The sequence below is a fragment of the Danio rerio genome, chromosome 22 (assembly GCF_052040795.2).
Source record: "Danio rerio strain M-AB ecotype USA chromosome 22, GRCz13ab, whole genome shotgun sequence".
Classification (NCBI taxonomy): domain Eukaryota; kingdom Metazoa; phylum Chordata; class Actinopteri; order Cypriniformes; family Danionidae; genus Danio; species Danio rerio.
The window spans coordinates 20,232,888-20,260,560 of record NC_141042.1 but is presented as its reverse complement, the minus strand read 5'-3'; the positions used below and the strand labels follow the sequence as shown (position 1 = coordinate 20,260,560).

The following is a 27,673-nucleotide window of genomic DNA, read 5'->3' as shown; positions in this document are numbered from 1 at the left end:
TAGTAACAACTCATTTTTAATATGGGAAATAACAGATTACACCATACAGCACATATTAGTTATGTTTTATACAAACTACAAAAATATCTAACTAGATGAAACGGCTTCAAAATGTCACATTTAAAACATCATCATCTATACACAGGTGAATGTACACATATAAAACACATATATACACTCTCTCAATATATTATTATATAAAGAATTTGTTTTGTTTTCTGTCGATAAGCAGCTTGAAGAGGTTGTTTTCTACCGTGACTGTAGCTTTAGATGTATGGAACCAGAACCAAAAATATATGCATAGGTAGCTTTTTATGTAGTTGTTGGATCCCATGTAGATGACATATATATTTGTATGTGGGTGATTCTGTAAGATGTGCATCACAGGACATGCTACGTGTCTTTTACAATGATTTCATCCAATGGTGTCACATCTGCGTCAACAGTCTCCACTCTTTATATGCGATCATTTAAAAAGATATGCAGGTTAGCTGCCTTCATCTCATGCAGATTTCACATTCAGAAAAGCTTGAAGTGCCATTATCCATTTTGTGGCGTAAAACATTGCGTGTTTAACAGAAAGCGAGTCCGTTCGGATCCATCCCTTGACAGTTCAAAGTCAGTTTGATTGTTTTTCCTGTTGCCATCGTCAAGCTGGTGTCTAGACCATCTCCTTCAGTTCAACAACAGCAGAAGAACCAGAGCTGTGAAAACCGAAGGTGTAACTATTGTTCCCCTATTAGAAACACGTGGAGTCCTGGGTGAACTTTGTTTAAGAGTGCTTGGTGGAAGTGCCTTAAGGTCTTCCAGGGCGCCATACGCTGCCATGGAGAACTCCGGATCACCTGTCGTGAGAAGATCAAAGACGCACGATTGGAAATAAACGTCCTCCACCTGGAGCATCTCTCGACACTTTGTGGTGGCACGTTCTAGCATGTCTATGTGCGAAGAGAGGCCCGATTTCACCTCTCCGCCATCGTCCTCTCCGTACCAGCCCCCCATGAGTCGGGGTGGACGCAAACTCTGCTGCCGGTTGAGCACATGGGCTTTGATGACCTCACTGCGCGGGCAGCCGTGAAGGCACAACTGCAGGCCGCCGTTCTCCTCTGCTAAGTCCTCAGGCATGCGGATGGCAAACGTCAGGTACCGCCCGACTTGCCTCACGATGATGGAGGTGCCCAGATAGCGGGCGTGGATCTTAACTTGCCGTATGCCCAAACCTCCACTACCCTCCACAATCCACAAGCTCTCTCCTTTCCCCCCGCTTCGCGTGCCGTCCTGGAACGCTGACGGCAGGTCCTCTGTGGTGGCCTGGTACACCTTCTGCTCGGTGCAGTCATGGTAGGACTTGAAGATGACGGTTATCTAAAGGGGGGATCAAACGGGAAGCGGTGAGTAATAGCACACACTAAAAATCAATACTAGAAATTGCTTTCAATTGACTAGAGGATTGTTTCAACATTGTGCTTTTGTGCAGACTGATATTTTGCTTTAAAAACTGTGTTTGAACGTGTCCTGACCAGGTTAGAGATGTTTTGCTGTTGTTTATTTACTATTATAGTGTATTTTATCTTTGTTTTACTTCCTTTCATTATCATTTTTATAAACATTTTAAGTTTAGTACTTTAACTTCAAATATAATGCAAATATTAAATATATAATAACAAGTCTAAGTTTTTTTTTTTTTATGTTTTATTCACAAATTTAACATTGCACCCAAAACTATAAAACTAATTGGTCCAGAATTCCGCATCACAATATTTTTAATATTAATCTTTTAACTGTCATGAATGCACAAACTGGCTGTGATTGTCTTACACTTTTTATCCATTTATGTAGATAATATTATTTATTATTTATCCAAGTGAAACAACTAATTGCTAAATATAATAGGCAAACTAATAGGTAAATACTAATAGGTAAATATGAACTAAAACAAATATAAATATATAGAAGCTTATTTTTATAGCTTCTGATATTAAAATGAAAATATATTTTTGATATAATATTAATTAATATTTAATATAATATTAATTAAAGCTGTAACTTAATATGATACGAGTAAGGCTAGAAGATTACTCAAAGAGATAACCCAGAATAATAATAATAATATTAACAGATGTCACCACATGGTGGCAGTAGAAGAACAGAGAAAAACAAAAATGGACAGCTACCAGCATCTAAACCACATTCTAAGACTTTTTTTTTTTTTTCATTTTGTACACTTTTGACTATAAAATTCTTATTTAGCCACCACATTTATGGTCAATGCATAATCATTAATTGCATCTAATTTTAGTAGCATATCGTAAGCTCTTTTATGGGCAAATTGTAAATCAAAAGAAACCTCTTGACTAATTAAAAGGTCTGTGCTGCCCCTTAAAGATATATTAAAATTACAAGTTTTGAGCGTGTATCTATATACTCCATTGGGATTAATAATTTCGGGCTTGACTCTATATGCATATTTGATTCTTACTCCATTACTACCTTTATTCTTCATGTGTGATGATCACCTTACAGGTATTGGCCATAACTAGAGAATGAATCATTTATTTTTTATTGCCTCCTCACTCATTGTGAAACAGCTGGGGGATTCTGTAAGTCTTTTGACCCTGCATTGTCACTAGAGCCCAACAGGCTAAATCCAAATCTCTTAATAGAACCGATAAAAAAAAAAGTCCCCTTATGACATCATTGTTTAGGCTGACTCTGGCCCTCTCATGTTTTTAGTTTGATCGCTTTCTTTGGACCATACTAGGAGGACACAAGACAGTTTTAGCCAACTCTTTCCCCTGATTTGTCACAAGTTCCTGATCAAATCAAACAAAAAATCACTTCCTAACAATGCGTGTAACAGTCTGTGGATCATGCAAAGTAGATATTTTTGTTAAGAAAAAGGTCTGCATTTTCATTCTGAGAATGAAAATTAAAAAGGTTCAGTTGATGACATTCATTTTATGGACAAAAATACATGAATTTCTTCTTAAAGTATCTTCTATTATGTTTTGAAGGGGAAAAAAAAAAATCGACATTGTGCGTAAATGTAAACATTTGTTACCCATCCTCAGAAAATCATTAGTGTGAGGTGAGTTTAAACAGGACAAACTTACACCAATGTTAACAGGACGATATACACGACTAACCTTGTTGGTTGCAGTAGCACTGGAGCCTTCAACCACTGGTACGTTTGTGACTTGAACTGAAAGGTATCTGTTGTGGATGAGCGGCCAGGCTCCCTCAACCCTACATGTCTGAAACTCATCCCGAAAAGTCCGCAAGTGAGGATCACCGAATAATCCACAATGTCCATACTTTTTCTGTTGGGCCGCCGGGCCTGATGCGAGCACCCTGCTTTCATAGTTGCAAACGTCCACCACTGTTGGCTTGGAAGTGCTGGGTGCTTTGGCCGATGACGTTGGGCCGTCGCTGGAGCAGTTGTGCTGTGCAAAGAGCTCTTTAATGCGGAAAACTGCAGAATGGTACACCAAGTCCCCTCTACAAGCACGAGCTGTACGCCGCGTACACAAGGAGTAGGCCCTCAGAGCGATGCAGTAGTCCACATCTGGATGCACCTCCTCTTGCAAGCCACCGGAGGGTGAGAATGAGGCCACGTACTCCGCATTACAGCGCTGAATCCGACATGCTTGGCAGCACACTGTTGAGAATTAAGAAGAATGTGTGAGAATTAGGCATTAATGAGATGCCTTTTAAACTCAGAGAATCACTATTTGATGGTTGGCTGGCGATGGAGGCATTCATAATTAAAGTTCTTAGCCTTAGATGGTTTCTAGTTATTGATCTACGCGCTAAACCTCTTAACAGCTACACAACTGCTGTATTTTGTCAATGTGACACATTCATTGGTTGCACTCAAGTCAGCATCTGTAAAGATAACTACAGGCTGGCGATTGCTATTCCAAACCATGAAAACATTCCTTATCTGGATCCCTTTTAATTAAGTTGTTTTATGGCTATGGGGTAACAAAGGCGTGAAAATAGTAACTGCTTCATTTCATATGATGACTTTTACGTGCTTTGAGTACAAGCCCAATAATAACAAATGTGATGGAATTTGGGTAGCATATGTGAAATATGGCCTTAGACGTGGTATTTGTATTCTACAAAGTTTCCACACCTTTCAACCAACATTTACATTACTTCAGGGTAGTTTTTGGATAATGGTTGAGAGTACAGCACAATAAGAAGCAGCAGCATTCACTGGTAAATTACCTATTCAATACACTGATTATGTTAATATTATATAAGTAACACACTGATTTATCTTTGACATTAATCATCACCCACATAATTAAACCTTTAATTACATCAGTTTAACATTTTTTAAATATGCAAATGTGTGAGATGTAGAGTATCCACATATATCGTTTTCTTCTGAACTATCAGTTTTGATGGTGAAAACCTGCTATAATATTTGTTGTCAATATGCATTTAGCATGCTGACATTAGGCCAGTGTAATATTCTGACGGTATGATAACCTTGGATAAAAGTATCACTGTATTGTGATTACTGCTCTAATATATATTCTTTTTAAATGTCTGGGTAAAAAAAACAAAAGAAATCACTTAAAAAAAACAATATATTTAAATTTTTGAAAAAATGTATAATATTTTTTTAACAGTAAACATGTCAGGCTGAATAATTTATATGAATTATTGAATTCATATGTCTTCATTTGTTTTAAAAATACAGATTTCTTTACAGTTTAAAACAGCATCTTTAGATATATTTATTTCTGCCGGAGATAATGTTGTCCTAAAAAGCTACAAAAAAGTAAATAAATTTTTTTGGAATATTTTGGCGGTTTTAAAACCTTGACTTTTCCAAACCGTGGTATACCTTGAAAGCGGTTATCGTCCCATGCCTAGCTGACATATGCTGTAAAAATGCAGGGTTCCACATAATTCAATAATGTTGTCCCAACACATATAGGTTAAGTTAGCTTAACACTTTTAACAAATTTATGTAGATTTAACATAAAAATTTAAGTACATTTAAGTTGAGTGTAAGTGAATTTGTTGGTCTTACAAACAATACCACGTGAGGATTTGTTTATACATGATAGATTGCAACTGAAAATTATTTAACTCAGTTACATGTTAGTGTACGATTATAACATAGTAAATATCCATTATGCATGTTTTGTAGACTAAAATTATTTAGTTAATAAAAACACAGTAAATAATACTTAGATCAAACAGTTTGGTCCTTTCTAGCTACATAAAATTAAGGCTTGTGTTTCATTAACACTCGCGAATGTTGAAAAACTTCGTCTCGCGGCACAAAATAAACACACTGCGCGTGCTTTTCGCAGCAGAGGCGTAGGCAGTTAAAACGTGCAAGTAATGTAAAACAAAAATATGCCATATTTGCTCACTGGTGCTCAAAAATATCTTGCATTTATCCACCACACCAAGTCACGCTGTGTTCTTTCTCGTAGTCACTAACTTTCGACGTAAACAACTTCAAACAACGGTGCAGCGAGAAGCTAGCCAGCTTAGCGAAAGTTTTGCCAACCTGATAAACTAACGTTAAGTGACTGAACTAAACAGACGCTTGAAATAATAATCTGTGCTTGTTACATTAAAAACTTTTTTTTCAGAAGGTAAGTATACAATTGACTTCTCAGTTGAATACATGTATCAGTTTTAATTTGTTTCACAAACACTGCGCTGATTTGCTAGCGCGTTAGCAGGACAACTCTGGCCTACAGGGAACTAAATGCGTATTAAACGGGCGGTGCGATTATAAGCACGGATATATACGTGCCGTAAATAGTGTGTTTTAACTTTTAACACAATTTTAAAACTCTAATCAAAGAAATTCCCTCCAAACAAAAGTGTAATGTTTCCCCGCACTGCTCAACCCGCAATGTGTGCGTGCATAAATCGATCAATACGAGTCAAAAGAGAGGAAAACTATTTACCTGGTCGGAGTAACAGGCACATAGAAACCACTACAAGATAAAACCAGTTCCAAAGCTGCCGCTTAGCCAGGTTGAGAGTGCCGCTTCTCCCCATGCCAATCCATTCAGTTTGATTGCAGTTCTCCAACTGCTGCTCATCTGCGTTGAGGCTGCGAGAAATCACACAACTTTTTTTAGTCCCTTCCCCAGCCACTGTCATTCAAAGGAAAAGTGATGAAAAGCATCGCGGGGGAGGAGCTTCCAGCCGCCAGCCCTTTCCATGAACGTTGACAAGTGCTCAGTCACGTCTTTACACGAGTTAAGTAGCACAAAAGTTTGCAAAAATAAATAAATAAATAAATATATATATATATATATATATATATATATATATATATATATATATATATATATATATATATATATATATATATATATATATATATATACTTTTTTTGTGTGGTTACATTAGTATCTTTTGATAATTTTTAACATATAATCTATTGTTAATGGTTGACATGCCTGCTATAAGTTTTATTTTTAAACCTTGGTGATTTAATACTTTTTCTTTTCTTATTGCAGGTATTTACTTTGGACACCTGAGTATTGAGTCAATCTAGGGCCATATACTTGAAAAAAATAAAATAAAGATTTGCAAACAAAAAATAAAGTATTAAGCAGAAATAAATAAATAAATAAATATATGCAAATCTTCATTTTTTAATTAATTAATTTATTAATTTTTTTGTCGGCCGCCGCAGCGGAATGAACCGCCAACTTATCCAGCACATTGTTACGCAGCGGATGCCCTTCCAGCCGCAACATATCTCTGGGAAACATCCACACACACATGCACACACACACACTCATACACTACGAACAATTTAGCCTACCCGGTTCACCTGTACCGCATTACTTTGGACTGTGGGGGAAACCGGAGCACCCGGAGGAAACCCACGCGAACTTAGGGAGAACATGCAGACTCCACACATAAACGCCAACTGAGCCGAGGTTCGAACCAGCGACCTTCTTGCTGTGAGGCAACAACACTACCTACTGCGCCACTGCTTCGCCCCTTTATTTATTTTTTATTTTTGAGAAATAAAAAAATTATTTTAATAACTAAAATAAAGAACTGCAAAGGAAAAAATAAGTTTTGAGAAATAAAAATTTAATTAGCAAACAAAAAAGATGCAAATAAAAATCAACCAGTGCAAAAGAAATAAATATTTGCCTAAAATATATGCAATTAAAATATATATATATATATATATATATATATATATATATATATATATATATATATATATATATATATATATTTGCTAAACATATTTTCTCGTTAACAGATGATAAATGTGATTTTTTTCAAGATTTATTTATTTATTTATTTATTTATTTATTTATTTATTTTTCTCAATACTTTATTTTTTGTTTGTGAAACTTTCTTTTATTTTGCAAGTATATATGGCCCTAGATTAATACATTTACTATTAAAAAATAAACATGTTAAAACAAGCATGGGAACAAACCACTGTCATCTATCAAGTGCATCACTTTTAGACAGCTGAAAGTCTACAAAGCCTATTCTGATCTGTGTAATAAGTAGAGGAAAGCTGTAGAAATGAAAATAACTCAGCCTTGCCTGGAGGGTTGAGTTTTATGATGGGCTTAAGCATGCAAATCCTACTTTCTTCAATCTAATATCATGGTTTGTTGAACTACTTTGAGCTGGTTTTATTGTGTTTGCAGTTCAGTTAGTGCTTCGAGATATGGGGTTGCTTTGAGATTATGGAAAATGAACAAAAATCGCTTACCTTTTAAAATTAATTTGAGGATCCATTGAAACAGTTTCCTTTAAAGTAAACACAAAATGTGTACATTAATTTTGATATATTAGTTAATTGCACATATAATAACTCGTGTTATCACAGGTTGATTTACGACTTGAAGTCTGACCAATAACAACATGTGCATTAACGTGGTAACAGTGATTACCTAAATACTACTTCTGGAGAGTCGGCGGAAAACATAAAGTGATTTCTGTCTCAGCCCATAGTGGTATTGATACTACAGAGGCATCATTCAGAATCTGGCCACTAAAGCAAATACCTCATTCACTCAGGTGGATGGATCAGTGAGCCCCTTACAAGCACCGCATGCCAGTAGACGACTTGACAAGGCTGATGGGCGGAGAAAGGGTTCTTTCTTTCCCCCACATTTGTGAGCATATTACATTGCATGACCCAGCGAATATACATATTCCTCTGGCCAAAACAAGAAGGGAGCGAGTCAATTACAGAGATGAATCAGGTAAAAAAAAAAAAGAAAGAAAGAAAGCAAGAAAAATGAGAAAGAGAAAATAAAGGAACGGAAAAGAAGGGATAAGCCAGTACATTTCTCCTGACACTGACTCACTTGTTCTTATACAATAGTGGAATGAGGTCAGTCTGGTAAAATTAGCCATCCGCTTCATAGCAGGACTGAATGCCAGGCCAGTGAGAGGGGACGGAGAGTCTCCATTTGAGAGTAGGAGAAACTAGAGAAATAAAGAGACTATGCTTTTTGACAGAGAGTGAGATGAAGTATTGAGAAGAGGAGACGAAGGTTATTCACTAAAAGCCCAGAACTCCTACTTTGTGTAAGGTAAGCAGTGAAGTAAAACAAGATTAACCATTACACCAACTATGAGACCAAAAAAAAAAAAAAAACTGAAACTAAATAATGATTGTTTTCAAATAGGTTTCCCCAAAGACTCCCCTCATCTGTTATTGGTTGAACAAACTTCTAGGTGACGCCCCAGATTCACACCATTGGTTAAGCTGCTGTTGTCAGACTGGTAAGGATATTTTCATAACTCAACCAAACTGTTTTTAACGCTCCTTGAGGGAATGAACTTAACTTACAAACTTAAGGCTGTGTCTGCACATTAAGCTGGGTAACTTTTATAATGGCAAAAAAGATACCCTTCTGCTTTAAGAAAACAATCGGCTGAACTTTTATTCATGCCATAAATTCAAAGGTGGATGTTGGAGTGAAAGACAGAAAAGTTGGGAAGTGACAGAAGGAGAGTAGGAGAAGGAAGAAAAAGAGGAAGAGGCATTGGGTTTCCACTGACTGTATGTCTGGGCAGCTCCATATGGTCCTCATTAAGGTGCTCAGCTCTACACCACACTGCTTGTTTTTGTTATTAGGTCCATCACGTTTGGTATGGAGGGCACTGGAACATTGGGCCAGTGATGGGTCTTGCCCAGTGGATTTCCACCTATTGTTATTGTTACCTAAATCTAAGGCATATATATATATATATATATATATATATATATATATATATATATATATATATATATATATATATATATATATATATATATATATATATATATATATTATAATAATTCTGGGCTAATAATTCTGACTTCAACTATATATATATATATATATATATATATATATATATATATATATATATATATATATATATATATATATATATATATATATATATATATATATATATAGTTGAAGTCAGAATTATTAGCCCCCCTGAATTATTAGAACCCCTGTTTATTCTTTCCCCCTATTTCTGTTCAACAGAGAGTAGATTTCTTCAACACATTTCTAAACATTATAGTTTTAATAACTCATCTCTAATAACTGATTTGTTTTGTCTTTGCCATGATGACAGTAAATAATATTTTACTAGATATTTTTCAAGACACTTCTATGCAGCTTAAAGTGACTTTTAAAGGCCTAACTAGGTTGATTAGGTTAACTAGGCAGGTTAGGGTTATTAGGCAAGTTATTGTATAACGATGGTTTGTTCTGTGGACTATCGAAAAAAAGTTAGCTTAAAGGGGCTAAAAATTTTGTCCTTAAAATGGTGTTTAAAAAATTAATGACTGCTTGTATTTTAGCCACAATAAAACAAATAAGTCTTAAGACTTTCTCCAGAAGAAAAAAACATTATCAGACATGCAGCATAAATTTCCTTGCTCTGTTAAATATAATATGGGAAATATTTAAAAAAGAAACAAAAATTCAAATCAACCCAGGCTCATTCTAACAACGTAGTTCCACAGACGTTTTTGGAGACCGCGAAAATACATCCAGGACATACGTATTTTTGCAGTATTTGTTTTCGTGAATCCGCGAGAGGCCACTGTGTGTGCTTTTTTGCATCTCAAATGCGTTTCGTGAGTGCCGTTCGCGCTGTTCTCATATGAACCCACCAGAGGCCGCTGTCGACCGACTAAATGACTGAATGATTAATTGGGCGTACAGTCTATTTTTTGTATTTTGTTTTTGTTTGACCTGATTTCTGGAACTGCTCTTCCCCGGACTCTAACCTGGTCGTTGTTGATGTTGCGGTCAAATCCTTTCTGCTTCTTAAGTCCGCCATCATACATGACGAGCTAACTGGACAAACTGGTTGCGGCGGGAAAGCCCTCCACCCGGAGGTAATCGGTCAGCCGGTAAGCGCCAAAAGGAACGGCGTCATACCACCCCGTATCGTTCCCTTAAAAAAATTAAATGCAGCCTTACGTACCTCGTTTAGAATTGATTGTACACACAGCCTTGGAAGGTGCCTCAACATATTAATGAATGATAATTTAGTTTTTAAATTTCTTTTCCAGCAGTTGTGAAACACTTGTCATGTAATATCTAGTGGCCTAAATGGTGCAACTATGACATAAAATGTTTATCCACACTACGTAGCTAAAATTAAACTTCTCTGTAGTCCATTTGAGTCAGGGATGAGAGGTTTGCTTCACTGGTGACAGAGACTCAGAGCAATTACCATAGATAACAGGGACAGAAGTGTGTGCCTGTAAGAGGCTGCCACTGATACCATCTCTGCTCAAGGATCCCACTTAACTGCCTTGATTGATGCCCAACTGAACTCTAGGGGGTACGTAAAGAGAAGGTCTTTGTGGGCCCTAAGTGGATTGCTTTCCCCCTGAGAGTTGTTATGTATTAATTTGTAATGATTGCACTTGAAGTACATTTAATAGCATTGAAAAAAAGTAGTTGCTTTTCTGTGATCTGGCATTGTTGGCCTTCGCACATTTGATAGACTGAAAATATTTATTGTTTGCACCTAATTTTTGGCGCTAACAGTGTCTTTTTCATTCAGGTAATTCGAATGCAAACACAAAATACTTTTTTCTTTACTCTTCCTTCGAGCTGCTTCCTTCTATTCAAGAGATGCTGTTGACATAGTGTCAAGCTCAGTCCTTTTTAAAAAGATAAACACACAAGTAACCTTAGATTCGGGGTCATGGGGTCTTCTCAGTGTGGTGAAGAAAGACAGAGGAAGTAAACAAAGGCAGAATGAGGAGAAGCCTTAGATCTCTACTCTAAGAAGGACTAAGCTTAAGCAAAGGCGATCTGTAGGATCAACGTTGAGCTGCTCCCATCTATACCTGACAATAGGTGAAGCAAAGAGACTTTGTTGTTGAACTTTAGGTTTCCTATCAACAGCCGCATATACAGCATTAAACATTTCAAGGTGACTCAGTTTGAGATACTTTATCTAACTCAAACAAGTTTTGGTGTAAGTTCAAGCAGCTTTCAAGTAGGTGTGGTGTGATATGTAGCCTATATGTGTCAAGAGTTGTTGACGCTATAGGTTGTAAGGTCTCTTGTGGGGGTAAAAAGAGGTTTATACTGGCATTTATAGTTCTATGGAGAACATTTGCTGAAATTAAAGTCTTACCATTACGTCTTAAAAACGATTCCATGAAGAACCTTTAACATTGCTATTGGACATTTTTTTCTTTTACTTTAGCTGTTCACTGTATAGTTCTTTGGGAAACCCTTTCTTATGGCATTAATTGCAAAAATATATATATATTTTTCATCTCTTAAAAGATAGTTAAACTAAAGTTTCAAGAGTTCACACTTAGCTGATGATTATAAAGCATGCTTGGCATATTGTCCCGGGAGAGAGCCCTGAGCTCATGAGATCCTCGAGCCTGGGGCTCCCTCCTGTTTGCAGGGTGAGAGGGGAGTTTGAGCTCAGGTACATCTCGAAAACTCTCCTGCATGGTAATAGTGAATGCAAATTATGAATAACTAAGAAAATTTTGCTTATTAATTGCTTGTCTATTGGGTTGATTTGGTTTAGTCAATTACTTATGTTAGATGCAGGGGCGTAGCAACGTCCCCCTCACTTTTAGGGACAGACCATTTAGAAACAAGTGATTAATAATTGTATGATTCAGCTGCCCCCTCCACTTTTAAAATTTCTGCTACGCCTTGGTTACACGTTTTTGGCCTGTGGGAAGAAGCCTGAGAGCCCAAGGAAAACCCACGCAAACATGGGGAGAACATGTAAACTCTGCACAGAAATGTCAACTTGGCCAGGCAAAGACTTGAACCAGTTACATTCTTGCTGTGAGGCAACGGTGCTAACCACTGAGCCTCCATGCTGCCCTGTCAAGGAAAGGGGAGGAGTAAAGGTAGAAAAGAAGATTCTTCAAGATGAATATGGCTAAGGTAAGATACTCTAATTATTTGGTTAAGTTTATTTATGAACTAATTTTGAGAGGATCACGTGCTTATGATTAACACGGCTGGCCCCGCATTAGCTTACGTAAGATTTACCAATCAGACAATTTATAACTTATTATGAATAACCAAAGCATCTTACCTTAGTCATCTCTGTCTTGAACAATCCCCCCTTCCACCCCCTCTCCTCCTCTTTTTTTCTTCTATAGGGCAGCACGGCGGCCCAGTGGCTTGCACTGTTGCCTTACAGCAAGAATGTTTCTGGTTTGGCCTTTTACTTGGCCAGTTGGCATTTCTGTGCGGAGTTTATGTTCTCCCCTGCTTGCGTGGGTTTTCCCCAGGTTCTCTGGTTTCCTCCCACAGTTCAAAACATGAGACGTAAGTAAATGGACTAAACCAAATCAGAACCATAGACTAATTTCATCAGCAGCATATCCTCATAGCAATCCTTAAGCAGCCCTCTAGAAATTAGTTTATGAATAAACTTCTCTTCTTTATGATGGAAAATTCATAGATTGTTCACTGAAGGATTCTTTGCGGAACCAAAACATTCTTTAATTTAATCTATGGATCAATAAAGAACCTTCATTCTGTTTATTCATTTCCATTGCTAAAAATAGTTTTTTTATAGAAGGGTCCTTGGGAACATATATGTTCTTTAATATATAAGGCAGCAAAACCCATCTTGGTAACCTTTATGTTTTGACATTGTAACAAAAAATGGAACCTTATTATATATATTTTTTTAAAGAATATATTTGGAGAAATGTTTTTGTCCATATAAATAATTCAGAACTAAGTCCAAAACAACATGACTTGTGTGTGTTCCACAGAAAAATGAATGGTTACAGTTCCTTATACTATAAGGTCAGAAAGCTGGATCTAGTACAGCCTAGCTTGAGCACAACAAGTCAGCTATTAAAATGATTTCTAGCTAAATGGAAATCTTTAAGAGTGAATGTACAAATTTTGTTTCCATTGTCAGACTCTGTGGCCTAAAACAAACACATAAAGTAGCAATGATTTTATATATATATATATATATATATATATATATATATATATATATATATATATATATATATATATATATATATATATATATACTCTCCAATTTATAGTATAGCTATGTTGCAGTTTCAGTTAAGAGGTGAGTATAGAATTTTCAAACATTTTTGCTGAAGTACGTGACAAAATAACTGATGTGAGAAGGGAAGAATGCAAGAGAGAAGCAATGAAAACTCCTAAAGTTCTCTTGCTCCCTCTCCCTCCCACAACAACACCTGCTCAGGCTCTCATTTCAAACCTCTCAGCTGTGGGAGCATTCTATGACCAAATAAATCCGTAGAATCAAATGCGACTCCTGCTCCCAGACCTCCAAGTCCAGCCCCGAGCTCAAGCCATGGGAACACAATACATTCAGTGCAACAAAGCTCATATCACCCAGAGCTTACTATTCATCTTTCGAGAATTCTGGCCTCTGCTGATGATTTTTGCCTAAAGTGCTGAAGTTTTTCACCACTATCATCGTCATCTCATTGGAAGGCAGCTTTTCCACTCCCCCAGTCACAAAGTATGACAATGAACAAACTGCTTTTCTTTGACATGGATCTTACAAAATATACATGTGTTATTCCCCCAATAGTTATTTATTTGTATATTTTTTTAATTGCATGACTTTCTTTTTTTTAAGCTTTACTCTCAAAAATAAAGTTTCTTTATTTGGATTAATAGTTTTACAAAGAACATTTATGCATACTCTTTTAAAATACATATTTTTTATATTGGCATCGATGGTTCTATAAATGTTCTGTTGCACCAAATGGTTATGTTGCACAAGATTTTATTATAGTAGAAAAAGTATCTTAAAATTTTATAAATGTATTAATATATATATAAAAAATGTATATTAAATGTATATTAAACATTTAATACATAAAATGTATATTTACTTTAGAACACATGGTATAATGTTGTATTAAGATCTCTTTACTGAATTTTTTTTTCTGGATCCCAGAATGGTTTTTATAGCATTATTCATTAAAGCAAACAACAACAACAACAAAAACTTTTGGAACCTTTGTTTTTACAAATGGACACAATGGTCTTTGTAGCAGATAAAGTGTATTTACAGTTTCGAAATACTGTTCAAAGATTCCTAAAAATGTTTAACTAAACCTTTGAAATCTGTGGAATCTATCCTCATCATAAAATGTTTTTTTATGGTGTAAAAAGCTTTAGGAATTTCAAAAAAATATTCTTCATTCTAAGTTACAAAGTTTTATGAGAAGCCATTGAACCAAAAGTAGTCTCACTTATTTGACAGTTAAATTCCATAATATGCCAATTACATGTGATACCAATTTCAATTGTTCACACAAACATACTTTTTTTTTTTTTTTTTTTTTAGTTCTTAGTTATTACCTTGATAATAGAAAATGTGAACAAGGCATCATGTATGACAGTTGCCAAAGTGAGATATGAGCTATATAGGAGACATCTTGTATTTACAGTGTTTTTACCACTGCAACCAAATTATTGAATAAATTAGATATATTAATAAACTAAATCTGTCCAGTTTAATGAACAGTAATGAGTTATGTTAAAAGATGGCACTGAAGAACAAATCACTCACAACCACTACATCTGTTATACACATAAAGCTATCATATAACATCATGCTACTTCTTTCCACCCATTGTTTGTTCATCTTTACTTTGTTTATCTTCTACAGATTTTTGAACAGCACAATGAATTGGATAACATATTAAAACTGATATCCTGAGGACATACTCAGATCACAAGGAACAACACTTTTCTAAGATGTTTTTTTTATGCTGTATTGAGCAGTTTTAAATATTGCATAAACTTCAAAGCTTGTGACAAAGATCCCCCTTGTATCTTCTAAAGTAAAATTCTGTCAGATTTCTCCAAAAACCGAAGAGTTGGGTTTAAGACTCACATCACAAAGCTGCACTAGGCAAAGCAGCTTTACTGTAGTAGTTTTAACAACCAAGGGTTCACTTTAAGGGTCAGTGAGTATCAAATGACATGAGTAATGGCATTCCTCGTCCCAAAGCGAACGGCAGAAAGATGAAATGGAACTTACCTCTGATTTTTGTGACTGATGGGCATGTGGCATGAAGGTGTAAAAGAGCATTTCACTGAGAGAAGTCTGTTAAAGCGTGTTCCCTTGCTGCCTCCACCAGACAACTGTGTCCAGCTTTGCTTGACAAAGGGAGATAGCTGTGAATTAAAGCACATGACAACAGCTGTCTTTTTAAAGAATCGGCACTTTGATTAGGATTGGTTTGTAGTTAAGCAGTGTTCGCTAATTCCTACATATCGGGGAAGGGCGGGCAGGGAAAAAAAGACGAAAAAATGCAGAACACACTAGCATGCACGCACACATACACAATTATACACATTCAGAGGATTTGACAACATATGTCGACTTTGGCTGCAGTCCCATATTATACAATGGTCATCCACAAGGTGCGGTGTGTAGTAGTAAAGGCCGGAGAGCTACAGCAAATGCATAGCAACTCTGAAAAGTATCTGGTCACACCTTAAAATGATTGTCATTGTTTTAGATGCTAAGTAATTAATGTATTAAAAGTGTTGCTTACGTGCGCGAATACATTTTGGGATTACATTTTTGTTTATATATATGTAATCTTTATGTTATCATGTGTTAACCATTTTATGATAGATAGATAGATAGATAGATAGATAGATAGATAGATAGATAGATAGATAGATAGATAGATAGATAGATAGATAGATAGATAGATAGATAGATAGATAGATAGATAGATAGATAGGTAACACTTTACAAGAAAGTCTCATTAGTACACATTAGTTAATGGGTTAAAATCAACAGTCAGAAATAGACAAATTAACATATTAAGTTAAATATATAGCAAAAAAAAAGACTTATTAGCTTTAATAAAACAATGACTTTTGATTGCATTAATGTGTTATTATTTGCATCATTGATATGTTATTACCTAATTACCATCACCTCAAGTTTAATGTTTTTGTAGTTGTCATTGCATTGACAGTTAAATTAACCAATATTAATAGATAGAACTTTACTGTACAAAGTCAACAAACAAAAGGACTAAAATAGATAATTCACAGAATTTTCAATGTCATTGGCCAGATTAACATGAGGTTTGAAAATGTGCTGTCATGAAAAAACACCACCAACACAACAATCTGAATTTTATTCATGCTTCTTAAAATGCACTACAATATTAAGTCCATGTTCCATAATAGTAAAGTATGTTCCATGAAGACATTTTGTAAAAAAAAAAAAAATAAATAAATAAATAAATAAATAAATAAATAAATATATATATATATATATATATATATATATATATATATATATATATATATATATATATATATATCAGCCGGATCTCACGTGGAAATGTAACTATTTTTTGTTTTGTTAGTTTAGCAGCTTGTTCATACCAATCGTACAAATTCGTACGAATTACAAAAGGAAACGTGGCAGCCAACCCCACCCCTAAACCCAATTGGGGGATAAGCAAATCGTACTAAAATGTGACATTGTAGGATTTTATACAAATTATCCACTAAATAAAAAAAATAATGAATCGCTGTGAGATAGCGTAGAAATGTAAAACTCAATTTCTTCAGTCAAAGTAATTTGCTTGGCTAAGATCTTAATTTTAAGCAGTTTTCTCAATATTTGTAATGTTTTAACCCCTTACATTCCAGATTTTCAAATAGTTGTGTTTCAGCCATCAATCAAGAAGCCATGCATCAATGCAGTTTTTATTTATTTAATTTTCATATGATATAAACATCTCAATTTCCAAAAAAAAAAAAAACTGTCCAATTACATTTTTATTTTATTAGAAATTATTCTTTTCTTCAAATATTTAAATCATGGCATACTTGCTTTGAATTTGATTTTAGTTGTATTTGCATGTGTCTGGACAAAAATGTACTCCAAATAACTCTTCGTCACCTTAGAATTATAAGGTTCTATCTGACATTTTTGTCAAAATTGAGTTATTGACGTTCTTATTAAATTACATTCTTATCTTGACATTCTGATCTTATTAAATGACAGCTTATTTACATTATGGGATTTTTTATAAGTTGTTTAAATTTTAAGACTTTTTATTTAAAAACAAATGTTACACACATACTGTTTGCTAAATGAAATGCAAAAGCTCAATATCTCAGAATCATTCAGAAAGCAGATAGAACCTTATAATTCCAAGGTGACGATCTGATGTATCAACTGAAAAAGTGTTTTTGAATCGGTTCCAAATTTCCACTTTATTGAATATGATACAACAAAACATGCTTTAAAGCACAACAAAAGTAAAACTAGATCACTTAAGCTCTTTGAGCGTGCAGATTCTTTTCTGTTTGCAGTAAAATATTTTTCTTGTGCACAAGCAGCTGTTCAAATAGACAGCTGCTCTGGCCATTCATTCAAATGGCAGTGATTACAAATCAAGCTTGTGTTGTCTTTATGTTGATCCATTGCTATTCCAACGAGTAATCCTCGCTCTCCTGCACATGTTCCTGCACACACAAACAGACATGAGCATTCTTGTCCATTGATCAATCCAATGACTAAATTCGATGCATGTTACAGCGACATGACAAACATTTCTTCAAACACAAGGGGCCTAAACTGCAGCTTTGTGGCACCGTTGGATTTGCGATGCTGGTGGATGGTGAAGCCACTCGGTGCCACATAATCTCTCGCTCGCTTCACATTTTTTCCGTATCTATCTGTATGAGAAGAATCCATCCAACCAAAGCCTCTGTGGCGACAGCGAGCGCTTCATGCCAGTCTCCTATGTGCAATAACAGATAAACCTGCATGTAAAAGCGTAACACATGCACATACATCAGTGCAAAATTATGCACTGGCACACATTCACGCCCATCGTCCCGCCAGCTGTTCCTCACCCTCACTGCATGCAGCAGGTGTAGGCTGGACCTTGAGGGGCCGGGGCGGGTGTGGGCATGGCTTTTTTTATGGAGAACAAAATTGCTATTGTTACAGTACAGCAATGCGCTTCGTCCCACGATGTGCCTGGAAATCTGTCTCACGTTCTTTCTGCTTTGTGCACAGCTGCAGAGCAAGGCGTTCATAACAATCCTAGTTAAGGTCTTATATGACTCTTCAGGCTTGTAACACAGCCCCCCCCACCCCCTTAATGAGTTGTGCACTTTAAAGTGTGTTAAAGATGAACAATTCAGAACTGAATGCAATTTGAATTGATTAATTATGTCTGTTTGTTCCACTGTTTGTTTACCTAGCTTTTTTTACCTTTTGTTTCCCTGTCTGTCTTTCTGTCTGTCTGTCATATGTGTGTTTGTTTAGTCATCCGTCCATCTGTTATCTGACTAAATATGTCTGTCTGTTGTCTAATATTTAACTGTCTGCCTATCTTATCTTATCTATCTATCTGTCTATCTATCTATCTATCTATCTATCTATCTATCTATCTATCTATCTATCTATCTATCTATCTATCTATCTATCTATCTATCTATCTATCTATCTATCTATCTATCTATCTGTCTGTCTGTCTGTCTGTCTGACTGTCTGTCTGTCTGTATGTATGTCTGTCTGTCTGTCTGTCAGTCAGTCATGTGTGTTTTCTGTCATTTCTGTCATATTATCTGTCATATTTATCTAACTAAATATGTCTGTCTGTTGTCTATCTTATCTATCTTATCTATCTATCTATCTATCTATCTATCTATCTATCTATCTATCTATCTATCTATCTATCTATCTATCTATCTATCTATCTATCTATCTGTCTGTCTGTCTGTCTGTCTGTCTGTCTGTCTGTCTGTCTGTCTGTCTGTCTGTCTGTCTGTCTATCTATCTTATCTATCTGTCTGTCTGTCTGTCTGTCTGTCTGTCTGTCTGTCTGTCATATGTGTGTTTGTTTATTCATCCGTCCATCTGTTATCTAACTAAATATGTCTGTCTGTCTGTTGTCTAATATTTAACTGTCTGTCTATCTGTCTATCTGTCTATCTATGTATCTATCTATCTATCTATCTATCTATCTATCTATCTATCTATCTATCTATCTATCTATCTATCTATCTATCTATCTATCTATCTGTCTGTCTGTCTGTCTGTCTGTCTGTCTGTCTGTCTGTCTGTCTGTCTGTCTGTCTGTCTGTCTGTCTGTCTGTCTGTCTGTCTGTCTGTCTGTCTGTCTGTCTGTCAGTCATATGTGTGTTTTCTGTCATTTCTGTCATATTATCTGTCATATTTATCTAACTAAATATGTCTGTCTGTTGTCTATCTTATCTATCTATCTATCTATCTATCTATATGTCTGTCTGTCTGTCTGTCTGTCATATGTGTGTTTGTTTATTCATCCGTCCATCTGTTATAACTTAGTGTCTAACTAAATATGTCTGTCTGTCTGTTGTCTAATATTTAACTGTCTGTCTATCTGTCTATCTGTCTATCTATCTATCTATCTATCTATCTATCTATCTGTCTGTCTGTCTGTCTGTCTGTCTGTCTGTCTGTCTGTCTGTCTGTCTGTCAGTCATATGTGTGTTTTCTGTCATTTCTGTCATATTATCTGTCATATTTATCTAACTAAATATGTCTGTCTGTTGTCTATCTTATCTATCTATCTATCTATCTATCTATCTATCTATCTATCTATCTATCTATCTATCTATCTATCTATCTATCTATCTATCTATCTATCTATCTATCTATCTATCTATATGTCTGTCTGTCTGTCTGTCTGTCATATGTGTGTTTGTTTATTCATCCGTCCATCTGTTATAACTTAGTGTCTAACTAAATATGTCTGTCTGTCTGTTGTCTAATATTTAACTGTCTGTCTATCTAACTATCTGTCTGTCTATCTATCTATCTATCTATCTATCTATCTAACTATCTATCTATCTATCTATCTATCTATCTATCTATCTATCTATCTATCTATCTATCTATCTATCTATCTATCTATCTATCTATCTATCTATCTATCTATCTATCTATCTATCTATCTAATCAATTTGTCTGTCTGTCTGTCTATCTATCTATCCACTCTCTGTCTGTCTGTTTGTCCGTCCATTCGTCTTTCTGTCATCTAACTTAATATCGGTCTGTCTGTCTGTCTGTCTGTCTTTCTCTCTGTCTGTTGTCTAACATACAGTTGTTCTCCGTCGGTTTGATGCATTTCTCACAACACTATTTACATTTGCACAACAGGTAATGCATTTCTCAAATTTGTACAATTAGTACAAACTGCAAAACCTAGTCGATAACCTGCAAAAGTGTGTCACTTGCTCAAAATGGATAGCTCATTCCTCAAAAGCAAGTATTCATGTCAATGAAAGTGTCAGTGTCATCAAGATGAAAAGTCCTGACAACATTGTTTATGAACAAGATAGTCAAATGGCTTTGTCATGTTTTTATTATAAGAGTTTACTCTCTAAGTTTTTTCCAGTCCAAAAAAGTCAGATTTTGGTGACACTTGCTGAAAATGCTCAAGACAGCACTATATACTATTTGCACAGCCATTTGAAAACCACAGTAAAGTTAGACATCACTGCATTTAGTGAGGTATCTGAGTAGAAGACATTTCATTCATTTTCTTGTCGGCTTAGTCCCTTTATTAATCCGGGGTCGCCACAGCGGAATGAACCGCCAACTTATCCAGCAAGTTTTTACACAGCGGATGTCCTTCCAGCTGCAACCCATCTCTGGGAATCATCCACACAAACACTCATACACTACAGACAATTTAGCCAACCCAATTCACCTGTACCACATGTCTTTGGACTGTGGGGGAAACCGGAGCACGCGGAGGAAACCCACGCGAAAGCAGGGAGAACATGCAAACTCCACACAGAAACGCCAACTGAGCCGAGATTCAAACCAGCGACCCAGCAACGTTCTTGCTGTGAGGCGACAGCACTACCTACGGCGCCACTGCCTCACCCTAGAAGACATTTGCTCATTGCAATTCTAATTTATTCACATTGTGCAAAATAATAAATACACCCTTATTTAAAAACAAACATAAACTCCCTTTGGGTAGAGCTGTGCACAACTGTAAACAATATTGCAGTACATATTAGAACTGAACCTACAACATAGATGGGTCTGTAAGTAATTCATTAAACTGTTCAATTTAGAAGACATTTTCAGGAAAAAACGATTACTTTTTTTTATTAAAATATGCTTGACAACTAGTTCAACATTTTTGTATGTAATGACTCAAGTAATGAAAAGAGGACTATTAGTTTTATATGGAATGACTATTCAGCATTCACACGTTTAGTTAATTTTGACTAACATGACACAAGCAACTGATAATGTTATTAACCAGCAGAGAGTTTTTGAAAGCAATTGATGAATGTCCAAAAGCATCTGCAATTTGTTGGAAGGAATGAGAAACTGCTACTATGATGTGCCACACATAATTGTTTTGAGAAATGCATTAACTGTTGTGCAAACGTAAATAGTGTTGTGAGAAATGCACCGAAGTGAAAAACTGTAATATTTGTATGTCAGTCTGTCTGTCTGTTGTCTAACTTTGTATTTTTCTGTCTGTTTGTCTTACTGTCTGCTGTCTAACTTAATATATGTATGTCTGTCTTTCTGGCTGCCTGTCATTTAACTTAATATCTGTATTTCTGTCTTTTTATCTGATCCTTTGGTCGGTCTCTCCGTCCATCTGACTGTCATCTAACTTAATATATAACTGTTCATCCATTCCTCTGTCATCTGCCTCTTTGTCATTCTGTATATCATCTAACCTAATATTGATCTGTCTGTCTTTCTGTCAGTTGTCTAACTTAATATCTATCTATCTATCTATCTATCTATCTATCTATCTATCTATCTATCTATCTATCTATCTATCTATCTATCTGTCTGTCTGTCTGTCTGTCTGTCTGTCTGTCTGTCTGTCTGTCTGTCTGTCTGTCTGTCTGTCTGTCTGTCTGTCTGTCTGTCTGTCTGTCTGTCTGTCTGTCTGTCTGTCCGTCTCAAATTTGTACAATAATATGTAACTGTTCATCCATTCCTCTGTCATCTGCCTCTTTGTCATTATGTATATCATCTAACTTAATATTGGTCTGTCTGTCTGTCTTTCTGTCAGTTGTCTAACTATCTATCTATCTATCTATCTATCTATCTATCTATCTATCTATCTATCTATCTATCTATCTATCTATCTGTCTGTCTGTCTGTCTGTCTGTCTGTCTGTCTGTCTGTCTGTCTGTCTGTCTGTCTGTCTGTCTGTCTGTCTGTCTGTCTGTCTGTCTGTCTGTCTGTCTGTCTGTCTGTCTGTCTGTCTGTCTGTCTGTCTGTCTGTCTGTCCGTCTCAAATTTGTACAATAATATGTAACTGTTCATCCATTCCTCTGTCATCTGCCTCTTTGTCATTATGTATATCATCTAACTTAATATTGGTCTGTCTGTCTGTCTTTCTGTCAGTTGTCTAACTATCTATCTATCTATCTATCTATCTATCTATCTATCTATCTATCTATCTATCTATCTATCTATCTATCTATCTATCTATCTATCTATCTATCTATCTATCTATCTATCTATCTATCTATCTATCTATCTATCTGTCTGTCTGTCTATCTATCTGTCTATCTATTATCTATCTGTCTGTCTGTCTGTCTGTCTGTCTACAATATGTATTTTACTTCTAAATGCTCAAGCTGAGTTTAGCTGCACTGTGTTCTCTGTAAAGGTATAAAGCAAGGGTCAAAGACATTAGTGTCTTACTTATGTCTCTAACTTTGTGAAAAAACACAAATGCACATTACCAAATACACAAAAGGGACAGTCCAAACTGAAGCAGATGTGTCAGGATTCCGAGAAGGCTGGGAAAAAGGACTTAACAGCACCTGTGAATATTTAAAAACAATGGAAGTGCAGAAATTAGGGCAAACAGAGCAGTGGTGACATCATCATTTTTCAAAGGGGGTTGTCGGAGGGGTCTGTTGGGGGGTCGACTGGTTTGAGGGCAGGAAAGAAGGAACTTGAGAGCTCGGGAAATCAGCGAGAGATTACACAAACAGCATTTCAGCTCCATTCATTGATTTATTTTATTTTTGGCTTAGTACCTTTATTAATCTAGGGTCGCCACAGCAGAATGAACCACCAACTTATCCAGCATATGTCAGCGGATGTACTTCCAGCTGTAACTCATCACTGGGAAACATCCATAGACACTCATACACTACCGACAGTTTAGCCTATAAAATTCACCTATCCCACATGTTTTTGAGCTTGTGGCGGAAAGCGGAGCACCCTGAGGAAACCACGCCAACGCGAGGAGAACATGCAAACTCCAGATAGAAATGCTGACTCAGCAAACTGACCCAGCTGGGCTCGAACCAACGACCTTCTTGCTGTGAGGCAATTGTGTTACCCACTCTGCCACCGTGCTGCCCCATTTCAGCTCCATCTTATTTCAATACATTATTTGAATGAGTTGCTTTTATGTAGATTATATATATTATCCTAAGACTGTCAATAAATTATTTTTCAATTTAATAAGAATCTAGTTACATATCACAATAAATTTGGTGCATAAATTTAAGTCATTTTTATTAAACATGAGAAGTATAAAGCAAACATTTGCAAAAGTACCTTTAGATGGAAACATTTTGATTCATGTAATTTATTACACACAAATTTTAGATTACAACAGCCATAACTGTTTTGGTTATTTTTTCTCCAGAAGATATGGAGATATATTTGTAGACCAAACTCCAAAACAGTTGGGTTACCAACATTCTTTTAAATATATATTTGTAATATTTTGGACAAGAAAGAAACTCATATAGGTGTGAAACAACATAAAAGTGTGAAAATATTAAAATATATATTTTTTTAAATTTTAGTGACATATAACTATAACCATAGCAAAATATCTCTGGCCCACACAATCAGGTTTTGCTTGGCCCACAGTGAATTAAGGTACTTGACTGGACCAAGTTTGGCTTCCAGACAAGGGCCAAACATAGACGATATCTGGGTCAAGTCTCAGCCAAGTTAATAACTCATAACTGGACCTGAACTGGGCCAGATAGGTTAGAGTGTCAGGATTGCAATGAGATTGATAAATCCATAAAGCATAGCGCATTAAGCACACTATTGGCATGCTTTTTCCTCAAAGCGACCTGATAGGTAGATGCTTTTTTCTGTGTTCAAAAATAATTTTAATGTATTTTAAATGTGGGTCAAGACAGGCCAAACGTGGCCCACATATCAATTTTTTAAATCTGGCCCAAATTGTGTGTGCTGCCTTAAAGATGGTGCCACCACTGCCAAACTCAGACCATGTTTGGCCCACATGTTGTATGCCAATGCCAGAAGAATGTCTGCTGTGCCAGCTTTATGTCAAATCTGGGCCAAAATTATTTGCTACCTGGGTGTTAGCACATTAAATTGGCGGACCTAATATATATAAATAGTTTACTAAGATTTTAATCAATAAAAAATAATGTAAATATGGTATTTGTAATATTATTATAATGATTATAATTATAATAATTATATATAATAAATAATAAAAAATAATTATATATATATATATATATATATATATATATATATATATATATATATATATATATATATATATATATATATAAACCATTTTTAAATCATTTTACTGCATGAAAATGTTATGTTTCATTGAAATATTTTTTAAAGAAATGTTAAGGAACAAACAAAATGTATAATGTACCACTAAATAAGCTGTTGTGGTTAAGTGTGGTTTTCTGCAATTACTTGAAAGAACAGTCTATTAAACTTAAACTGTCTCCATGGAAACGTTAGGGAAAACCCTATGAAACCACTATTAAGCTTCTTTGTTTAATTCCAACTGCACTTAAAAAGTCATTATCTGTGCATAAGGAGAGTTCACTCTTTAAGTCTACAGTATACGAGCTGTAGGAGAACGTAAAATGAGGCAATCTAGCATGTTCAGTAAAGCCCTAATACCCAATGGGCCATGCAAAGCATTCGGAGCCCCCCAACGTGGTGCTTTTGAAGTAGGCAACTAATCATTTGTGCATGGGCTCGACGCATGAAAATGTATCTTTTTATCTGCTTCGTTTACAGCTGCCAGATTCGGAGAGGCTTTGAAATGTGTCACGCTGCTGCATTCATCTCCCCAAGTTCTCAATTAAAACCCACTGTTCGTAAGCTGAGGAGATGGTGGAGGAATGCTCAATGCGAGACATCTGTGAACATCACTTCATCGAGGAGCGGACGCCCTCCGTCCCATGAACCGAGATCTTCTCTCAAGGGTAGGGGAACGTATGGTAATGGGATCAGAAGTTGTAAAGCTTCTAAACGCCCAAAAACACAAGAAAACATTATGAAAAACTGAAAATAATATGGGCAGAAGAGTGAAATTCAAGTCATTATTGGCTCAAAAAAAATGATGTCGCTTTTATTATTGACACCCTAGCATTAAATGGAAAACATTATTTGTTTTTTGTTTTGTTGCCTTCTGATTTGTTCTCTAATGATTTTATCAACATTTTAGGACAAGTTATTTGTTTTGTAATTTTTTAGTAAGCTTTTCATTCATCATTTTTCTTGTCTATGATTTATCAGGAGTCGCCACAGTGCACTGAATCACCTATTACTTGGGCATATGTTTTATGCAGCGGATGCCCTTCCAGCCGCAACCCAGTACTGCCAATAGTAAACCTTTTTTGTTTAATATTGCATTTTGTTTTGTTTACCATTTGATGACGACCTGTGGCTACAACATTTCAGAAAGTAAGAGGACACATCTTTGATTTATCCATCTGAAAGACACTATCAGCAGAAACATCTGATTAGTTAAGTCGGCAGTGTTGGGGGTAACACATTACAAGTAATGCGGGTTACGTAATACTATTACTTTTCTAAGTAACAAGTCAAGTAACTCACTACTTTTCAAAAATAAGTTATACTATTTGGGTTATTTTTTTTAAGTTTAGTTAATTAGCTTTAAAAAAATTCTGAATTAAAATTAAAGTCATAATGAATCATGCAGTCAATGAGAGAATGTGTTCATTATTTTGAACAGATAAAAGGTAAAGGGGATTGTCTCAATGGACAGGGATTTTATATAAAACAAGTAGTACAATAGTAGCAAGCACATTGCTTTATACTTTTAGTAATGTATAGCTCCAGGGTCAGGAAAGAGTTATGAAAGAGATCAAGCCTTAGACGGGTAATAAAAAGTAATGCAAAACTCAAATGTAACCTAATTACCACACTGTAAAACCCAAGAAGTTAGGGTAACTCAAACTGTTTAAGGAAACTGATTGCAACAAACCATTTAAGTTCAAAAATGAATTTATATTAGAGTACTGTGAGCTTACTCTGTTTAAGTTGAAGTAATGAGGTATTAATGAACTTATTACTAACTTATTATGTTCTTTTTCATGCGATACTTCAAAATGTCCATTAAGGGACTATTAACACTGAATGTTGCTTTGCATCTAATTATGTGAGACACGTAATTTAAGAATAGTTTTTAAAACTAGATGCCCCCTCCGCCATGTGGCTGTCAACATGACGTCATATTGACAATGAACCCCAACATTATTGAGAATGAAAATCTGATTGACATCAGAACCCAACGTCAGGCCGACGTCAATGTCCAACCTAAAGTCAACCAAATATCAGCGTCTAATCATGTTACACCTTGACGTTGTGTGGATGTTACAACATTGGAATTAGATTACTTTCCAACACAACCTAAAATCAACCAAATATCAACGTAGTTTGACATCGTTATTAGACGTCAAAATAACGTTGTCCTTAGATGCTGGCTAGTCATTGAATTTTGGTCACACGTGGGGCATGACCTAAATTTAACATAATATTACCGTTGTGTGTCTGCTGGGTGTAAACAGAATTGCCCCACCTTAGAATTCTTCTGATTGGTCCACTGCTCTGGAAATTACATTGATGAGCAGCACTCTGTGTAAAGCTGCGGTCACAATAAAGTTTTAGCGTGTGAAATTCTGTTGTACAGCGCCGTGAAAAGAAGTGGTTAGTGCGTCGACAAATGCACTTTCCTGCTCACGGCAACCTGAGTTTGATTCCCCCCCAAGGTCCTATGCCGATCCTTCCCCTCTCTCTGCTCCCCACACTTTCCTGTCAATACTTTCTACTATCCTGTCCAATAAAGGTAAAAAAT

General features: G+C 35.7%; 1 protein-coding gene and 1 long non-coding RNA gene across 4 annotated transcripts; one reads left to right on the top strand and one right to left on the bottom strand.

Moving 5' to 3' along the window:
* Window positions 1-15,657, bottom strand: rgmd (RGM domain family, member D). 2 transcript variants are annotated; one of them, XM_087302384.1, is made up of 5 exons: window positions 15,550-15,657; window positions 7,745-7,782; window positions 5,949-6,097; window positions 3,147-3,658; window positions 1-1,365 (listed from the first exon to the last, which is right to left on the bottom strand). In XM_087302384.1, exons 1-5 carry the CDS (start codon window positions 15,598-15,600, stop codon window positions 676-678), a joined length of 1,440 nt encoding a protein of 479 aa, XP_087158510.1. In that variant the 5' UTR covers window positions 15,601-15,657; the 3' UTR covers window positions 1-675.
* LOC137488922 (uncharacterized) lies at window positions 8,297-27,673 on the top strand. 2 transcript variants are annotated; one of them, XR_015521915.1, is made up of 4 exons: window positions 8,297-8,573; window positions 8,670-8,766; window positions 8,950-9,081; window positions 25,591-27,673. It is a non-coding gene; the product is annotated as an uncharacterized LOC137488922 (long non-coding RNA). The 2 variants fall into 2 exon arrangements; XR_015521916.1 differs by lacking the exon at window positions 8,950-9,081 and having other exon boundaries at window positions 8,402-8,573; window positions 25,591-27,666.